The sequence below is a fragment of the Mustela erminea genome, chromosome 6, assembly GCF_009829155.1.
Source record: "Mustela erminea isolate mMusErm1 chromosome 6, mMusErm1.Pri, whole genome shotgun sequence".
In the NCBI taxonomy this organism is placed as follows: domain Eukaryota; kingdom Metazoa; phylum Chordata; class Mammalia; order Carnivora; family Mustelidae; genus Mustela; species Mustela erminea.
The window spans coordinates 60,904,494-60,923,396 of record NC_045619.1 but is presented as its reverse complement, the minus strand read 5'-3'; the positions used below and the strand labels follow the sequence as shown (position 1 = coordinate 60,923,396).

Sequence of the window (18,903 nt, the reverse complement as noted above, 5' to 3'; positions counted from 1 at the left end):
ATGGGAATGCTTATAATCTTCCACTTTTTTTTAAAGTTTTTTATTTATTTATTTGACAGACAGAGATCACAGGTAGGCAGAGAGGCAGGCAGAGAGAGAGGAGGAAGCAGGATTCCTGCTGAGCAGAGAGCCCGATGCGGGGCTCGATCCCAGGACCCTGGGATCATGACCCAAGCTGAAGGCAGAGGCTTTAACCCACTGAGCCACCCAGGCGCCCCAATCTTCCACTTTTAAAAGTATGATGTTTATCTAAGTTTCCTTCTATTTGAGCTAACTAAAATTTTCTAAGAGGAATGGATGTTGAATATAATTAAATAGTACTTTTCTGGGTTGGCATTTATCAAAGTTATCATGCAATGCCTTTTTTAAGACTGATCTGCCATGTCCTCAGTGTTAACAATGTAGTTCAATAATGTTTAATAATTTTCTCCTCAATTTTATAAAGCTTCAAACCCATTTATCTTGTTCTGGTATTAGACTCTTTAAAATAAATTCCCAAATTTTCCATTAATATACACCGATTTAAGTCAAAATTTGCTAAGAAAGTTAAAATATGACTCTGATCATTATTCATTTCCACAGTGTTCATGTTTCTAAAGATACTCTTTGACTTTATGAATTTATGGGTTTATTGTGTAGTATAAAACATTATTTTCTTTTCTCATTCATAGTTTAAAGAATGAAGATAATAATAGTAGTATGAGTACAGTGTTAATCATGATTTATGGATACTCACCCATTCATTCATTCATTTAACGAATATTTACTGAACATATTTTATGTGTTGAAGTGGAAACTCCAGGGTGACAGCATGTACTCACTTCTCATGAAGATCAGCTATGAACCCCAAGGCCTAAGTTCTGATGTACTCACCTTCACAAAGGTGAGTGGTGTCCATGAGGTGTCCATGCCTTATTCTTATATTGTCCAACAGTCGAGGATGAACTTTTATGATAAGCCTATAGTTTAGGGTAAACTTTCACCTAAATCGGTCTCCTATCTCATGGGTGACAGATTTTACAGGTCAGATAAAACAGCGCTGTTAAATATAACCCAATTTGGGACTGGGGACTGAGAGTAGTAGGTTTCAGGCCTCTGCAAGGATCTGATTTATGCAGATGGTAGTCCTGTGATTTATTTTGTTTAATAGCAGCATCAGCAGGATTATATTTTGTAGTATCCTCATATTACAGGTTCAGAGCAGCAGTTGGAAGGACCCAGATCTTAAATTTCTTAGAGAAAACCTCCAGATCATACTGATAAACATTCTAACTCCCTGCCAGGCACTGTTCTATGTGCTGGAACATAGAGGTAGACAGAAATCAGATTTCTGCCCTCAGGGAGTATATATCCTTTGGCAAGGACTGCACTGAACGCCTTATGTTAATCTTTTCATCCTTATAGGAAAGCAAAGAATTGTTTCAGCAATAGATTTAAAAAAAAAAAAACAAAAAAGGTTAATTGAATACCAAAGGTGACATTGAGAGTAGTAACCGAGAATTTCAGCTCATGTTTATCTGATTCCCAACTCTTTGCTCTCATTGTAGATTATTTATAACAAATAGTCTTTCAACTTTGACTTGGCCAACAAATAGATTTAGCATGCAATTCTTAGGAGGAATAAAGGCACTAATATAAATAAAAATGACCCTTAGGAAAACATTTAACAGTATTTTTTATAGTCAGGGAACATAGTCCAAAGGGTTATACAGTAACCACAAGATCTTAAGCCTTAGATCCTATCTTAAAAATGCGTATAAAATTTATTCTGCTTCATAACGTATTCACCTTTTCATATGACATCAGTATTTTAAATTGCTTATCATTAGAAGCAACTGCTACTAACAGGTTTCCTAGCTATATGTATGTGTGAATGAGCAATTGAGTTTATCAGTCTTGGAAAACTGGGTTGAATCCAGGAGGTCTGATCTTCCACATCAGGTTCAACATACAGACAGAGAACAGTAGTGTCTTTTTTTTCTTCCTCAGATTAAGTGTTGTAATATTTTTTGAACTCGCATTTATATTAATATGTGATTGTGAGGGACAAAGATTTTTCACTGCTTTGTAAGCCACATCAGAATAACCACTGAGGAGAGGTGGAACGGCAGTTGAGAGAGTTTCTGAGGCAACAGGATGGAAATTTCAAGAGCATTATTTCTATTGCTGAAGTTGTTTATAACATTTTGTGGTTTGATAGAATACCTGGTTTACTAGTCAGTCTCTTTAATAGTCTGAGGGAAGTATTTCTCAAAAGACTTTATCTGTGAAGGAATTTGCATAAGAACATTCTTATTTTACCACTGACTCTGTAATTTTATCATATATATATATAGAAGAGTTTCAAGTGACTCATACTCCCCATGAACGAATTTCTTCATCTAACCTCCAAACTTCATTTTTGTTGTATTGACTTTGCATGTGTGATAAACACACTACTTTTTTTTTTCTTTTTATATTGGAGTTAGTGATGGAGTGTCCAGCTTTGTGAGTCATTTTTACAATTCAGAGGGAACAATGACTTAATATAACTTTATTGCAATTTCTTTTATTCCATGAAGAAAAATAATAGTTCAATGTTGAATCTGTAATCTCTGAAATATCTGCCCAACACTTTCTCATACTTAAGTCTGTAAAGTGTGCTACCAAGGTAATTCCTACTTTGTTCTAAGCTTATACTGGAACAAAAAGTATTCAAACCCATATTTTTTACCCAAAAGCCCAATACCATTATGAAGTGAATTCATGAATAATCTTTGCTGATGCATCCTTGACATATAATAAAAAAAAGTTCCTCTCTGTGCATTTTTATTTTTAAAAATTCAAGATTGTCTGACATGAAAAAGAGATGATGGCCTTGGCTGCACATGTATATACACGTGCGAACACAAAAAGTTAAGCTTCATGTTCTAACTTTTTTTTTAATGTTCAGTTAGCCAACATCATGTTCTAACTTTTTAAATGAAATAGATACTATGAAAGAATATCTCATGTTAATCCTTCTGGCTTTGATGTCCTGGTACCCTAATTTGAGATACATGGTTATAACCATTTAGGTATTTTCTTGTTAAACATTTAGATATTTGGATATTTTCTTACCATATTCTTTCACCTAACCTGAAGACATTAAGTTAAAAAACATCTGAGATTATCAGAGCATTAGGAGTTTCACATGTAGGATTTTTCACCATGTGAGAAATTACCATATGATTTTGCTTAAGGTCCTAGAAAGAGCATGTGTTATGCAAGAAATCAATTTTGCTCTATATTGAACTTACTTATGAGTTCTGCCTGTGATCTCAAGAAAGTCAATTAGCTTCCAAGAGACTCAGTTGTTTCATCTATAAAACATAGGTGATGACTAAACCATGCCCATCCCCCAGGACTATTGGTAGAATTGAATTAGATAACATATGAAGAGTAATTAGAAATAGAATAATATAATGAAAATATTATTTCAGAAAGCTTACTACAAATATATAAAGAAATGAATATATATGAGCCCCAAAGGTAGCAAACTACAGATAGCGGGATACAAAAGAAAACAAACGTGCAGATTTATGGTTTTTTGGAAAATGACTTGTGGTAAACTCTTGAAATCCAGAAAAGAGAAATTAGGTAACGGTTAAAACAAGGGGCAGCTTTAGGTTTATCATTCTTTCTTCTTTTTATTTTTTTTTCTCTTTCTTCATTGTTTAGAACTTGGCTTACAACAAACAAACAAACGAACAAAATAAAAAAACCAAAACACCAAAAAACAAAAAATGAAAAAAACTGCTGTTTTCCAAGCTAAAGTTTGAAGCCTTCAGAGTTTATCTACAAGGTTAGTGAGCCTTATGTAATTGTCATCACAAGCACCTAACTCTGCATACTAACAAGAATTCTAGGCTCCATGGTCTTGACTATTACTAAGTAATTCTTTTTCTTTCTTAGGGAGGCTACTTAGAAAAACCAACCAAATCGGAGCAAATGGAAGAAAGGGACTAGAAAAATTTGATGGACTGGTCTTATTATGTGTGAGTATTAGGCCAGTGAAATGATATTCCAGGTTTCTATTCCCACTGACCACTCCCCAAAGCCAGCTTATTTTATTGATGGTATTAAATTGAAATCTTACACAAAGCAGGAAAATAAATCTTAACATGCAATAATATAGAAAAATCAATAGTGATAAATGGTGCCATAATTAAGGTAATAAAAATCTTTAAAATGTGAAAAAAAATATATTTAAAAATAAGAAATGACTTGAGTTGTGTGTAACTCACAGGGTGAGGATAGGCTGATGGAAGTCTCCATTGTGGGGTTAGCAGCTGTTGTGAAATAGCGCCATCTGGACTACTCATCTTTTGTAACTAATGACTTCAGGCACTGTTGGTGGGTACATTGAACTTTCCAAATGCTCTTAACCTTTAGACTGATAGTCTCCCGAAGAGTTAAAGTATCTTTTTTAAAAAGCTAATAGCTAAAGTGTATCATGACTTGATATTTAGGGAAATAGGGCAAATTCTCAGTGTACCATATATAAACCCAAAACAGAGACTCTCCTATTGCAGAAATTTAGAAAAGCCAGCAAGCTATCCAACATTGTAATGAGTAATATTTCTGAAATATTATTTCAGAGTGTGACTGGGTCATGCAACTTAGGATATACAGTATTATAAAAGGTATTATACCTGCAGTTCAAAAAGTAGTTTATAAAGTCAATTTAGTTCAGATTTATTTATATATATATATATATATTTTTAATGGGAGACTCACAATGAAAAGGAAACTTCCACATGTTTGAATTTGCATTTCTCTTTGAAATTTGCTTTCCTAATTTGGGGGAAGTTGGACATCGTGATTGTTAATTCCTCCAGGTTCTATTGTTTTGTTTGTTTTTCTTGTGAGCATTTATTTCTGTGGGTATCAGCGGTTCACCTAAGGCAAAGGAAAACTTTGACACATATTTGTGGGAGTACAATAATCCATGAGATAACAATTTACAAAGTATTAAAATAGCATCGAGAAAATTTAATGATGAAAGAATCCAGGGATCTGCATCCGTGACCCATATTTTCTTTCTCAGTTTTGAAGAGAAGCAGACAAAAGGCCACTGAACTGTGTTTTGAGACATATGAGCACAAAGAGTCTCATCTCGCCCTGTAGCCATGAAAAATAACTAAGGATGAATGACAGAAACACTGGAAGGTTCTGGCATTGTGTCTGCACACCGTAGGTGGCTCACAGACTGGCACTGTTAAGAGGAGTCCAGGAGCACTCTTTCCAGATATCACCAACATTTCCAGTGGCATTATAGTTGTTCTTGTTGGGACAGTCCTCATGCCTCCTCTGCATTTTTGAGAGGCCCCTCATAACTAAGATTGTTCTCTCTAAAGCTCAAAGTTCAGAGAATAAACTCTAGGCTGTTCTTTGTCAAGGGGTGGCCCATGATAGATATAAGGATGGGCAAGAGAATCCATGATGGCTTTGTGTGAAGGATCCTGTCCATTTGGGACAAATGCAACTAGTTAAGTCAAGTAGACTGTCTCGCTCCAGAATTTAGACTGGCGAATACTGGTCAATGGGCAAAGAGGTAGAGTAAACAGTGTAGAAGGTCTTTGTTTCCACCGGAAACTAGCCAGGTCCCATAGGTTTCTGAGCTTTGTTAGGTTATAGTTTGAGACCATATATATACCCTTTCCTCTAAGGATATTGGATAGAATCTCTGGTTCTTGCTACCAAAATACCTCACTAATGCAAATATATATATATATATATATATATATATATATATATTTAAGTTTGGTGTTTTGTGTTTTGCTTCAAGTTGTCTTCAGTTTTAGCTGAAGAGCAGGAGATCTTACACTTACTAAACCAAAGAATCTGTGTGGTGGCCAAATGGAATATCTGGGAATACATGAAAAATTTCCTCTTACATTTCTGGAGCAGAAAATGGATGAAGTAAAAAGCATGATCTGTATTTGGGGAGGGAGGTAGGCAGGGAAGTTTATGCTTAATGATCCCAGTCTGGTCTGTGAAATAGGTTATCTGTTTCTAAGGACAGCTAACCCGAGGTTTGAAAGTGATTGAAAATTCTAAAATAACCCATTCGGACAGCATTTTAATGGATCGTTGCCTTTGTTGCCTAGCAGTGGGCTCTGCAGAGATATTACATGAGAGTATCAATTTCAGGAACAGAGTCATGAGACTTTCTTGATCCTGTTCAACAGCACTTGGCTATAAGGTGAGTAGAAAAAAGTAAGGGAAGCAGAGAGGGGAGTTGGCAGTCCTCTGAAAAACCTTTGTGTCCAGTAAACCAATTTTATTCTTATTCTCATTTCCCTCTAAATACCATTAAATGTAATACAATTTTTAAGGCCATGTGGAGTATAGTGTCTTTGGAAACTCTCATGATCAGTTCTTAACCCGGACTGTGAATACCCAAGAATAAGGTAGGATCCTATATTGTTCATAAATTGAGTACTCTCTTGGAGAGGCAGTAAAAGCCATTTCTTTCTTTCAAGTCTCAAACAATGTCAAGAGGGCAGCCTCTTAATGCTAATACTGCAGTTGGGACTAGGGTACTTAAGAAGCCACACATGCTGTGTCTCAGATGACTCAGTCCTCATTCATGACCCAGATCTGTGAGCTTGGTGGTGGTGGTGGTGGAGGGCAGATTTTCTTATCTTATTTTTATTTCTACCTTAGTAGTAACAACAGAATAAACAGTGGCATAAAGAATTTTTAGCCCATCAGAAAAAAGAAAACAAGGACTTTAAATATACAGGAGCACTCATAAGTATATTAAAAGAGTTAATACCACTTGCTGAAGTACCAACATTAATGCTAAAGCCATTACATAACTTCATTTCTCTTTTAGTAAATTATGTGCACGTCTACACTTCAAGTACCTCCCTAAGTTCTGAAATCCATGTGATGTCAGAGAACACAGCTTAAGATAACAATATTATTTACATAGAAAAGTAAACAAGTGCACATAATTTCTAACATTTATTTTAATTAAGTGGATCATGCCATTTGAATTTCTACTCTTGTTTTTAATTTTTCAGGCTTCTTTTATAAAGTCACTCTATACATTAAGTTTTGACAAAAGAGATATTCTACAATCAGTTGTAAAAATTTTAAGTAATTTAAAAAAATGGTTAAGAATCACAGTCATGGTTAATTGAGGTTTCTTGAATCTCCGTAACAGGTTCTTCACCCGGGTGTGTGATAGAAAAGATCCTCAGCACTTGATTTACATTTGCTAACCAAGGAGTTTAGAGAACAGGTGGAAAGGCAAACTCAAAACACATTAAATCGTATCTAAAAATAAAGGTGTATGATTGAGATTATAAGATAAAATATATTACTGAGACAGACTCTTAGAAGTTAAAGGGAGAGTGAGTCTCATGCTTCCGTGAGAGAAATCTCCTTTCTCTGAGCAGAAAAGGGGAAAACAGAGAGAGAGGTTCAAGGCATCTGGTCAGGGGCCAAAACAGAAAAAGGAAAGAGAGTGACTGTTTTTTGAGTCATTAGTCAAATTACCCCATGGTGGTCCCCGAGGGCAGCAATTATAGCAGATCTTAAACCAAACTTCCAGGGGGCATGGCCTGCAATCCCTGTACCAACAGATGAAAGATTACTCCAAACTTTGCTGTGAAAGAGAGCAGAAAGCAAAGCGGTCAACGCTCCAAGGCAAGACACTTTGCTCTTTATTGGTCCTTCAGGATAATCACAAATCCTTATCACAGTTTCTCAAGCACGTGATGTGTGACGGGGGTCTTAGCAGGAATTAGAAGGAGCTATTTACAGGAAAGATACGATATGCTAATCTGCCTGTTCTATGAGTTCTGCTAAACACAGCCTAAAGGACAATGCATACATCCGCCAGACCACCATGAGGCTGTTTGGGCTAACGAGGCTTCAGGGAAGGCAACTCCCTGTGGCTTTCCAATGGCAGAGTGGTCCCGCAGGCCTATGTCCTCTGAAACCTTCCCTCACCCTCATCAGCCTCTGTGTTACATTTTAGCAAGATAGGTAGTATGGCTGATTTTCTGCTCTACATGAACCCCCAAAATGGCACAGAGATAACAGTACTGGGAAGGGACATCTGTCCTCCATCAATGCTAGGGATAGTCAGGATATGAGGATTATTACCTGAGAAAAGATCTACTTTGTTCAAACTGTAGCCAGACTGGGCTCTAAGGATACTTTAGAAAACTATGGTCTGAATTATGAACCATCCTATCCCAAGAGCCTGCATATGAGAGAGATGGTTTTCATCACAAAGCATAGAATTTAAGACTCCACACACTGGAGCATAACCCCCTGGATACATATTGTGGTTCTCTCTACAGCTGGCTATATCCTTTGGCAAATTACTTAGCATCTCTGGGGTCTCAATGTCCTAATCTAAAAATATACATTAAAATGATATTATCTCACAGATGTGTTTTGATGATTAAACAAGTTACCATATAAAAAAGCACTTAGAACAGGGCCTGACACATAAGAAGTACCATGTTAAATGTTAACCATTGCTATATAACTTTTATACACTTAATGTTTGATGTTTACATTGCATTTTCTGTTAAACTTTTAAATATATCTTAAGGGGAATAAAACTTGTTTCACATTCAGATATTTTTGAAAGTAGAAAAATGGGAATATGTGCCCTGTTTTACTTGGAAGAAACTGGTATAGCCAACCAGTATATAGGGGTGATATACTAGACAGCATGTAATTAACTAATAAATTAAGTATAGCAGGAAATAGTACATGTTCCATAGAATTGTAGAAGAAAAGACTAGTCACTACTACAATAATATGAAAAGGTTTCATAAATGAGGGTACAAATGGTCTAGGATCTCAAGGGATAGGTAGAACTGTAAGATCAGACTCCCCTCTCTATCCCAGTAATTTTATGATTTCTTGGAAGCACTTCTTATTCATTAAACAGACAAAAGAAGAATGAATGTATACTGAGAAAGTAACCTACACAGAAGAGGACTCATTTGGGAATTATGGAGGTGGGGTGGATAAACCTTGATAAAGACAATCAGATCATAAGGTTCTGAAAAGTAAGAGGCAGGAAATGGCGAGTCAAAGACAATTATTGAACAGAGAAATGATGTGCCCTCATTTAGGTCACTAGATGCTTTTCAAGTCTGCAATGGAGAACAAGTTTTTTATCATAAAGTTGTAGAAAGAAGTTTAATTAACAGAACATACTATATAACATCTGAAAGTGAGAAAATTGGCCTGGCAGAGATATGCAGGCAGGATAATGAGGTCTAGCTCACTGCCAGGAGATTAGTGGCTTAAGATCTGCTTCCTATATTAGTTCACAATATCTTGACTAGGAATAGGAGATAGTCAATGTAGGCAAGCTCATCCATATCTAAATCATCCATATTCTCTCTTTACAGATCTGGATGTATCAGTTGAAGTCAGGAAATGTGGAGGGTTGGAACTCTGGCAGAGAGATAAAGCATATCTACATTTTTCCTGTGGCTAGGGCCTGAAAGAGTTTTTCTTCCTCCAATATATAGTTTTGTTCTTTTCTTCCTTTGCTTTAAATGATAGTAGGGACTCTTTGTAAATTATCTAAATAATGACACATCAAACACAGGCTTCAGCCTGATCACGTTTCCAGGCTCTACCTTTTCTGGACCTCTCCATGTTCCTCCGCTGTCTCCCACCTGCTCCCGCTGACACGTCAATCATTGTGCCTGTTGTGCAGCAGCTCACTTTTAAGAAAGGCATCCCACTCAGATCCTAATGGAATAGACTGAGGGGGCTATTTTTGGTACCATGTGAACTTAGGATGGAGTTAACTGGATTGGGGGTGAGCAGCTAGAGTGAAAGTCTGCTGATGAGATCCCAGAGCTAGCTGTTTTGAACTCCAAAGGGCATTCCAGGCTCTGGGACCAAAGACCTTCTACTCTTCCTGAGGCAGGTTGTCAGCCTTTCCGTGGGATTTCTCACACAAATCCTCCGTCCCCATTAGTTGAGGCAACTTGAGAGTTCCTTATCCATAAAACAAGGGATCTGAAATACTTAACAAAAATCTTCAAGGTAGTGTCTTTGGCCACAGATGATTGTTAACTAATACATGTAGCTTTCTAAGTGGACATAAGCAAATGCTTCTTTCAGAGATAACTTTTACTATTAAAGGCATTTTTAAAGACTCAAAAAAACCCTACCAGACTCCACTAAAGAGTCTCTAATGATAGAATTTCAGAAACAAATTAGGTAGCAGGAAGGTATATTTTTGGCAAGGGGTCTGCCTGGTGTTCCTTAATTATATTTTTTAGTTTCCAGTATTGAATGTTGAAAAACCCTAGACCAGGGGATTAAAGTCCTAGCAATGGGTCCTAATCCTAGCTCTGTTTCTTACTACTACTTTAATTGTGGGCAAGACATTTAATTCTTTGAATCTGTTTCCTCATTTGCATATTTTTTGTCAGAATAAATAAGGGCACTTCCAGTTCTAGTATTCTATAATTATGCCATATTGCTTCTACTCGCTCACAATTGCAGCTTATCAATTAGAGTTCACAAAACAGGGATTCTTTGCAGAAGGGAAATTCATCAAGTATGTAGGATGTCCCAATTAGTTCTCATTATTTCATTGTAATAGAGAGTTCTCACTACACATTCTGGAAGGGTAGGGGGAAAAAAAGTAATAATTGGGTGGGATTTTAGTGTAAATACTGTTTTCCTCAGAAGGACAAAGCATACATCCATTAAAAAGAATATAATTTGTATTAATAAATTTCTGGTTAAAATGATCAGAGCAATTAAAAATAGACTCAAATAAGATTCAATATTAAGAAGTTATAGGTAAGAGCACTGTATTTCTCTACTTAAACTATTTACTATGATAATAATTGTGGCTAACACTTATCGAGTACCTAAAATTTGCTAGCAATTATGCTATCCATTCAAAGATTGAAGTTCAAAGGAATATTCTATTATCAAGTGCACCACCTTTTTGACAATGATTTTGAGTCCAATAAATATTCACTGTATTCTGCCCAGACTCTTACTTTGATGTGCATTAGTGTTTTCCCAGACTTGCTTAATAAAAAATAGATTAAAAATAGAAAATAGTTACCAAATATTCCAGTATTTGTACTGCCTTAGAGATGAAAGTAGCAAGTCCGTATCCCATCGTAAGTCTCTTTTCCTAAATTATTTTCTTGGACATAGTTCAAGTGGAACAACCAATTTATTTATGTCAGCCTTGCTCTTTTTAGTGACCTCGTATTGACCAGTGTTTTAGATGAAGAGGCTGGGTAGCAAACAATAGCATGCCACAGAAACACTGACTAAGGCCTTCCGCTCCACATTCACATTTCTCCCTTTCCATCCCCTCAGAAAGAAGACACAGGATGGTTCTAGATATGACAGCTTTATACCAATGATTGTTCACTCTGAAATCATCTCAAACGTGAAACCCGTATCTGTGGCCCTTGAGCATATGCACACTCATACATTCATAGCTAATCTTACTTGGTAAAATGACTTGTTGCTTCCAGTTCAGTGTCTTGTGGACGAAGATTATTATACACGTATTTCAGGTCTTGGATTCCACTCAGCTCAGGCAATCCTGCATGTAGCATCTTAGCAAAGCAAACAGAACCAAAGCAAAAAATTCAGAATAAATGTAAATCAAATCTTACTTAGTCAAGTTTGGTTAAGCTTACTTGGTTAATTCTACAAATACATATAAACTTAAACTTAACATAACAGTGTCTTTCAGTTTGTAAATATTAATGGATATAATTCATGGTTTTTTGTTTTTTTTTAAAGATTTTTTATTTATTTATTTGTCAGAGAGAGAGAGCGAGCACAGGCAGACAGAGTGGAAGGCAGAGTCAGAGGGAGAAGCAGGCTCCCTGCGGAGCAAGGAGCCCGATGTGGGACTTGATCCCAGGACGCTGGGATCATGACCTGAGCCGAAGGCAGCTGCTTAACCAACTGAGCCACCCAGGCGTCCCTTCTTGTTTTTTTTTTTTAACTCCTTGTGTTTGCTAACAAAAGCAACAAAACAGTAATAAGAAGAACCAATAAAGTTGTCAAAGTGCTTGCAGATTAATAATTTAATTTGATCTTCACCATAAACCAGTGAAGTAAGAATGATAGTAAGATTATCCTCACCCTGTCTTCTTGTAGAAGAGGCATATTCAGCACTGGATGATAGAATAATTAGGATTCTAGTGTCAGAATTTCTGGACCTACTATGTAAAATCTTAATAATCATGAAAAGAGTCTCTTAAGCTCTTGAAACTCCATTTCCTTTTTAAAAGTAGAGATAAGAATACCTAACATGTTCTACATCAATCAAATGGCTAATGAATAAGAAAAAGCTTATTCTTATAAATTGTTACACAAAAATTATATTGTAATACCCATTTTAAAGAAGAAAAACTTAATCCCCCCAAAAGTGTAAGTGAGGTGTCCAGATCAAATGGTGTAGAAGTACAGAGTGTACAACTCATCCCTCTATTTCATGAAAGAATGTAAGATTCTTTCATGACTATGTGACTCCTACTCTAAGAACACAATTTTTCCTAGTTAAGTGGTGATTCCATCTGTTAAAAATTATTAAAAAGGGCACCTGGGTGACTCAGTTGGTTAAGCAACTGTCTTCGGCTCTGGTCATGATCCTGGAGGCCCGGGATGGAGTCCCACATTGGGCTCCCTGCTTGGCAGGGAGTCTGCTTCTCCCTCTGACCTCTGCCCTCTCATGCTCTCTCTCTCTTCTCTCAGTCTCTCTCTCTCAAAAATAAATAAAATATTAAAAAAATTATTAAACCAAAGAAGTTAAAGATAGAATTATACGAAGTCTCATATATTTATTTTCCTGCCAACATTTGGAAACATACTGTGTTTATATTATAATGTAGACTGAAGGGATAATACTCTTTTTTAATTATAGGCAAAAATAAAGAAAATGTTTTTTGAGAGAAAGTAGATCTTTCTGAAATTTAAACTTTGAAAAAGAAGAAGAAAGAGGAAGAGCATGAGGAGGAGGAGGAGAAGGAGGAGAAGGTCAACAGTACCTTCAGGACTAAGATGATAAACTATTTCCTGCACTGGAATAGAGGCACTCTTACTGTAGTGGGAAGTTAAGAACAATGCTATCAATGCTAACAATAAAGGGTAAAGTGAGAATAGGTTTAGGAAGGATGGGTGAATTGTGATTGACTTGATGAAGTTCAAGTGAGGAAAAAAAATGGATTTGAAACTGTTTTCCTTTCCTACTGTCCCCACCCAGGCAGAGGCAACAGCATATATCCAGGAGAGCACGACACCTCTTTCATTAGTTCACAAAAAGAATTCCAGAAGAGCTTCTAGAACATAAGATGTCAAGATATGGGCCTAAAGAGTTGAGTAGGATAGGATCTTTTAGCAATATAAAAGTTTTGTACTTTATCCTAAAGGCAAGACAGCTCTTTTGGTATTTTTAAATGGGCCTGAAAATAATTGAACTGTGTTTTAAAAAGATCATCATTGTTATTTATGGAAAGTGTATTAAAGGGAGGCCAAATAAAAGACTAAAGTAAGAGAATGTTTAGGAACAAAGAAAAAAGATAAGTTACTGGATTTTAAAGATAAATAGGAAGTCGAGTTGGGTGATAAATTGGATATATTTGGAGGGCTGAGTAGAATCTAAAGCATATAGCTGTAAATACAGATTTGGGAGTCGTTAACATATAAATGGTAATTAAAACCATGAAATGGATCAGGTAGTCTTGGAAAGTTGTTAAGTGCTTCTCCTCATGGATGATCAAAATTCATGATACCTAATTTTGAGCAAATTCTCTTCTCCCATAAACTTTTTCCTGTTTTCCTATTTCCTTTTTCCTGTTTCACAGCACCATTTAAACTGCCACCAATGTCCACCTACCAAGAACTTCATATCCTCTTGATTCCCTCTTCTTCCTGACTCCCAATGTCAGATACATTATTCTCCAAAAACCACCTCAATAGTCTCTTGTATTCATTCCCTTTCCCACTGGAATTACTATCCTCACTCAGCTCCTTGTCTTCATTTTCTTAGATAACTTGAATAGCCTTTTTCTAGTTCTCTAATCCCTCTCTCTCTACTTACATAACTTGAGTTATCTGTTTTAAGTCCGAGATAGATGATGGTACTCTCTTCACTAAAAGCAAAGAAACTTCGAGGTTCTCAGGTGTCTATATATCAAAGTCCAAAATCCCCATTCTGGTCATAAATGCCTTTTATAATCTAACTGTTATCAGTCATTTCATCAATTGCTATCTAGGTCTCCTTTGTACTACAGACTAGTGCATTTGATTACCTCTATTTCCAACACATGTCATGCGCATGCTCTTTGAGCTTCCACACATACTTAAATGTTTCTCTCAATCAAGATTCCTTTCCTTTCCCTCCTTATCTACTGAAATTCCTTTTGAAAGTGCAGCTTAAATATGTCTCTCTTCTTGAAGCACCACAGATTTTCTTGATATGATTTAATTACTGCTTTCTTTGTACAGTAATGCAATCTCTGTCGCACCGCTTTCAAGTACTGTTTTGTTCACTTATATGTTTATCACATTCACTCTGAAGCCCTTTGAGGACAAGAAATAAGTTATTTGATGTTAAATTTTTAATTTTGCCAAGCACAGAGCCTTGCAAATAGAACTTAATGTCTGTGAAGTAATACGTGTATGCATGCGTGAATGAGCGAGTGAATGAATGAAGGAATGAATGAAAAAAATGTCTGGCCTTATAAGGTACTAAAAGCCTAGAAATAGCAAGTTCAACCCTGACTTTTAAATTTAAAATCGACCATAGAGAGGTATATTCCCAGCAGCAACTACAGTCTAGATTAGGCTTTATCTTTTCAGTTTTGTACTTAAGAGTTCTAGAGACTCTGACAGTCCATCTGCTAAGAAGAGGCTACTTACCTAGGCCTCAATTGCTTTGCTTTCTGGTTTCTCTGGATACTCAGAATTCATACCTGCTTGCTTATACCTCCGTCAAATATTTTCTTGGGAAGTACACTCTGTGCTTACTACTTCTTCTCCCCACACCCCCATTGTACACCGACTACCAAGTGCAGCTGGCTTCAAAGTAGATGAACCCAGTTCTCTCCTTGTTATGTGGATGATTAAAGGTAACAAGTGCAAACTTTGCCTCTGTTGAGAGAGGAGACTTTGAGTATTGTGACCCTGCCATCAGAGTAAGGACAACCTCATTCTGGGGTCCACTTAGTCATGTCAGTTCTCTGACTCACAGAGATGTGGTTCAAGTACCTCTTAGCCTAGGGTAATAACTTTAATTGGAGCAATAAGAAAAGGAAACGGTGGTTAGGCTAGTATAGGTAATGAACAGATACAGGTGATAAACAGATAAGTTCCTTTTAAAAAAAAACTATTTTATTAACATATAACGTATTATTTGCCCCAGGGGTACAGGTCTGTGAATCATCAGGCTTACACATTTCATAGCACTCACCATAGCACATACCCTCCCCAATGTCCATAACCCTACCACCCTCTCCCTACCCAGTTACCCCCCAGAAACCCTCAATTTGTTTTGTAAGATTAAGAGTCTCTTATGGTTTGTCTCTCTTCCAATCCCATCTTGTTTCAGGACAGGAAGACTTGTAAAGTTTCAGCTTCTGTTCTCCTCCTACTAAGTCCAAAGCTATTTTGATAGTTATGCTTAGGGAAGCAGACACACTTTGCCACCACATAAAACAGTTAGAAAGATTTCTTCTGGGAAATATCTGATATAATAATGGGTGTGATAAACATTTTAAACTGGGTGAATGGTCCCTGTGTTCTTTGGGAGCCTTCCATAATAGCTGATATTGATTTTTTAATGAGAGAAAAGCTGATGAAATACAGGCTTTTATGTTAGTGAATTCAGCCAGCAATACTCTTGGGTCTCCTATAGATGTTTTGCTTTTAAGCAAGATGGGAATTTCGTGGATTATTTTTTCCCTGCTTCTCCCAGGGGTAAATAAAAAGGACTGTGGATATCTGGAAATACGCTGCTCTCAACAATGGATGGGCCATTAACTCCAATACTAGACTCACCGAACACTTGTGACTCATAATCCTGGATACTGACCATTCACATAAGATAGAATTTATGACCCATGTCAATTATTTCTCAAGTTGTAACTGGGTCATGGAGTAGTAGATTGAGTTCTTTAAAAGAAGTTAATACAACAAGAGTCCGTTTGAGAGCGAATTGAGGGAAATATTGATTACCCATATAGGCAGAAAATAATCCTTCACAGAATTAAATTCAGTTTTTATTTCATAGGAAGCTATGCCAGAGAAAATGTCCTGAAACTTTTACTGATGCTTTGGTTATCAACAGAATCCCATAAGAAAGAAACCTCAAAAGCAGAAACTGGAGAGGTAAAAGTTCAGACACAGAGGGAAAAACATACTATTGTTTCATATGTATTTACTCATTGGTCTAATTGGTTCACATTGCTTCTGGTTTGTTTCAATTTCTGTGAGTCTAAATCTAAGATTATTTGCTTAATCTGAATTAGTGCTCTTTACTGCCAAAATTTACTCCTTAGTCTATAAGTCAAGACTTGAATAATTAGAACATAGGAAGATTGTTATTTTGGGTGCATGATGTAACAGAAACCTTCAACATTTGATTTTAATATTATTTTATAAAAAATTACTTCAGATACTTGATTAAAACAGCATCTACTTCTTTTAAATGAAAAAAAAACATTATATGAACGGTTTACATTATAGTTTTTTGTTTGTGTGTATTTTTAGAGAGAGTGTGTACAGGTGTAAGTGAGGGGAGAAGAGAGGGACAGAGAATCTTAAGTGGACTTCCCACTCAGCATGGAGCCCACATAGGACTTGATCTCACAACCCTGAGATCATGACCTGAGCTGAAATCAAGAGTTGGATGCTTAACTGGACTGAGCCAGCCAGGTGCCCCTAAACTCTTTACTTTAGTAACTATTTTATATATTATGACACATGTGCTTTTCTTTTTAGATAGGTAGAAAAGTTTATTAAACAAGAGAAAAAAGCCCACCAATAGATTTTTCAATCAAGCTTTTCAAACAGCTGTCATTTCACATTATTTTGGCATGCTCACTTTTGTTATTCAGCATACTTTTAGTGTCACCTGAGAAACAGCATGATTTGTATTTGTGCTTTTCTAATTTGGGTTTATTTTTAAAATGTCTGTGGCTGGTTCAAGTAGTTGTTAGAATATGGTACTTAACTACTTGTATGTAGTTATTTATAACATTATAGACATTTAAAAATGCTAGATACCTCATTTATTGTATACATGAATTTTATCTTCCTTATCCTATTGAAAATTTTAAGGCTGCCTAGGTGTCATATGTTAATGTATCCTCACAGTTTTGGCATACAGTAAATACTCATGAACTCATGGATTCATGATTTAGAGCCTGTTAGAGCCTCAGAGAATATTAGAATGATACTACCTAAATATTTATATGTAAGTGGAGTCAAGTTCACAGAGTTAGACCTTGAAAAGTTTCCTTTGTGATATGAAAACAGATTATGAGCCATAAGCCATCTCATGATTGCAATATGGCCTAATAGAATTGGGAGATAGAATGCAAATCTACCAGTATGAATCACTGGCTATTATTAGAAGAGCCAACTTGAAAATTCTGGAGATGAGCAAAACTTTATATGTCTAGTTCACACATAAAGAAACCAAAGTGGCTTTATACATGATAGATGACATGTTTATAATATTTTTAAAAATATCTATTTTTTAAGACAGAGTAAGGTGCCTATGTTGTTTGAAAGTTAAAACAAGGATCCAGGGGCGCCTGGGTGGCTCAGTGGGTTGGGCCTCTGCCTTCTGCTCAGGTCATGATCTCAGGGTCCTGGGATCGAGCCCCACATCTGGCTCTCTGCTTGGCAGTGAGCCTGCTTCCCCCTCTCTCTGCCTGCCTCTCTGCCTACTTGTGACCTCTCTCTCTCTCTCTGTCAAATAAATAAATAAAATCTTTAAAAAAAAAAAAAAACAAGGATCCAGTCATATCTTCATTGCAATAAGGTCAACATTTACTCAGCACTACCCAATAGAACTTTTCTGCAATGTTGGCAGTGTTTTATATCTGTGTTGTCCAATATGGTATCACTAACCATGTGTGGCTATTGAACACTTAAAATGTGGCTAGTGAGACTGAGGAGCTGAATTTTAAAGTTTCGTTAATATTAATTATTTAAATTTAAATAACCACACATGAGTAGGGGATACTCTATGTGACTCTGCTCTTTTGGATTAATAAGGATCTCATATAATAAATTAACTGAACCCTACAACATGACAGGCATTGTGCTAAGTGCTTTATATTAATTATCTAATAGGGTTATTATGAAATATAAATCAATTAATACACATAAAACACAGTATAATGTTCATGCAAAACATTAGGTTATTTATTCATCAGTCCTACAAAATAGATGCTGTTATCTTCATTTGATAGATGAGAAGCATGATCTTATTGGAGTTAAGAAATCTGTGCCCTTAAAAGCATCTAGTAGAATTATTGTTATCTGAAGGTTCTAAACCAGCTATTTTTTATGATTGCTTTGACTCCAAACACCATACTTACTTACCAAAGGTGCGTTTCTCTCCTATATTTTGCAACACTTCCTAGTGTGTATGTGCCTAAAGGAATCCCCACATCCTTCTCCTAGAAGATATTTCTATCAGATCCCTCTCTTCTTACCATGTATATCTAGTCTTCATCTCTTTAACATTGGGCAGTGGAATGAAACTTAAATTTTCATATAGGAACATGACTCAGTAGACCCAATGTGTACCACTAAATACAGTTGAGGTCCTAGGAAGCTGTCTTATATCTTTGACCCCCAGTTTCTTAATGTGGAAAAAGGCAG

General features: G+C 36.2%; 1 protein-coding gene across 3 annotated transcripts in view; it reads right to left on the bottom strand.

The window, feature by feature from the left end:
* PIK3C2G (phosphatidylinositol-4-phosphate 3-kinase catalytic subunit type 2 gamma) overlaps positions 1-18,903 on the bottom strand; it is a 359,509-nt gene that overhangs the window by 76,707 nt on the left and 263,899 nt on the right. For all 3 annotated transcript variants that reach the window (XR_004286866.1, XM_032347455.1, XM_032347456.1), the window contains exon 26: positions 11,503-11,612. Coding sequence is in view for 2 of the 3 variants with exons in the window: in XM_032347455.1 (XP_032203346.1) it covers positions 11,503-11,612 (110 nt within the window). In the remaining variant the exon portion in view is untranslated. The remainder of the gene's footprint in view (positions 1-11,502; positions 11,613-18,903) is intronic.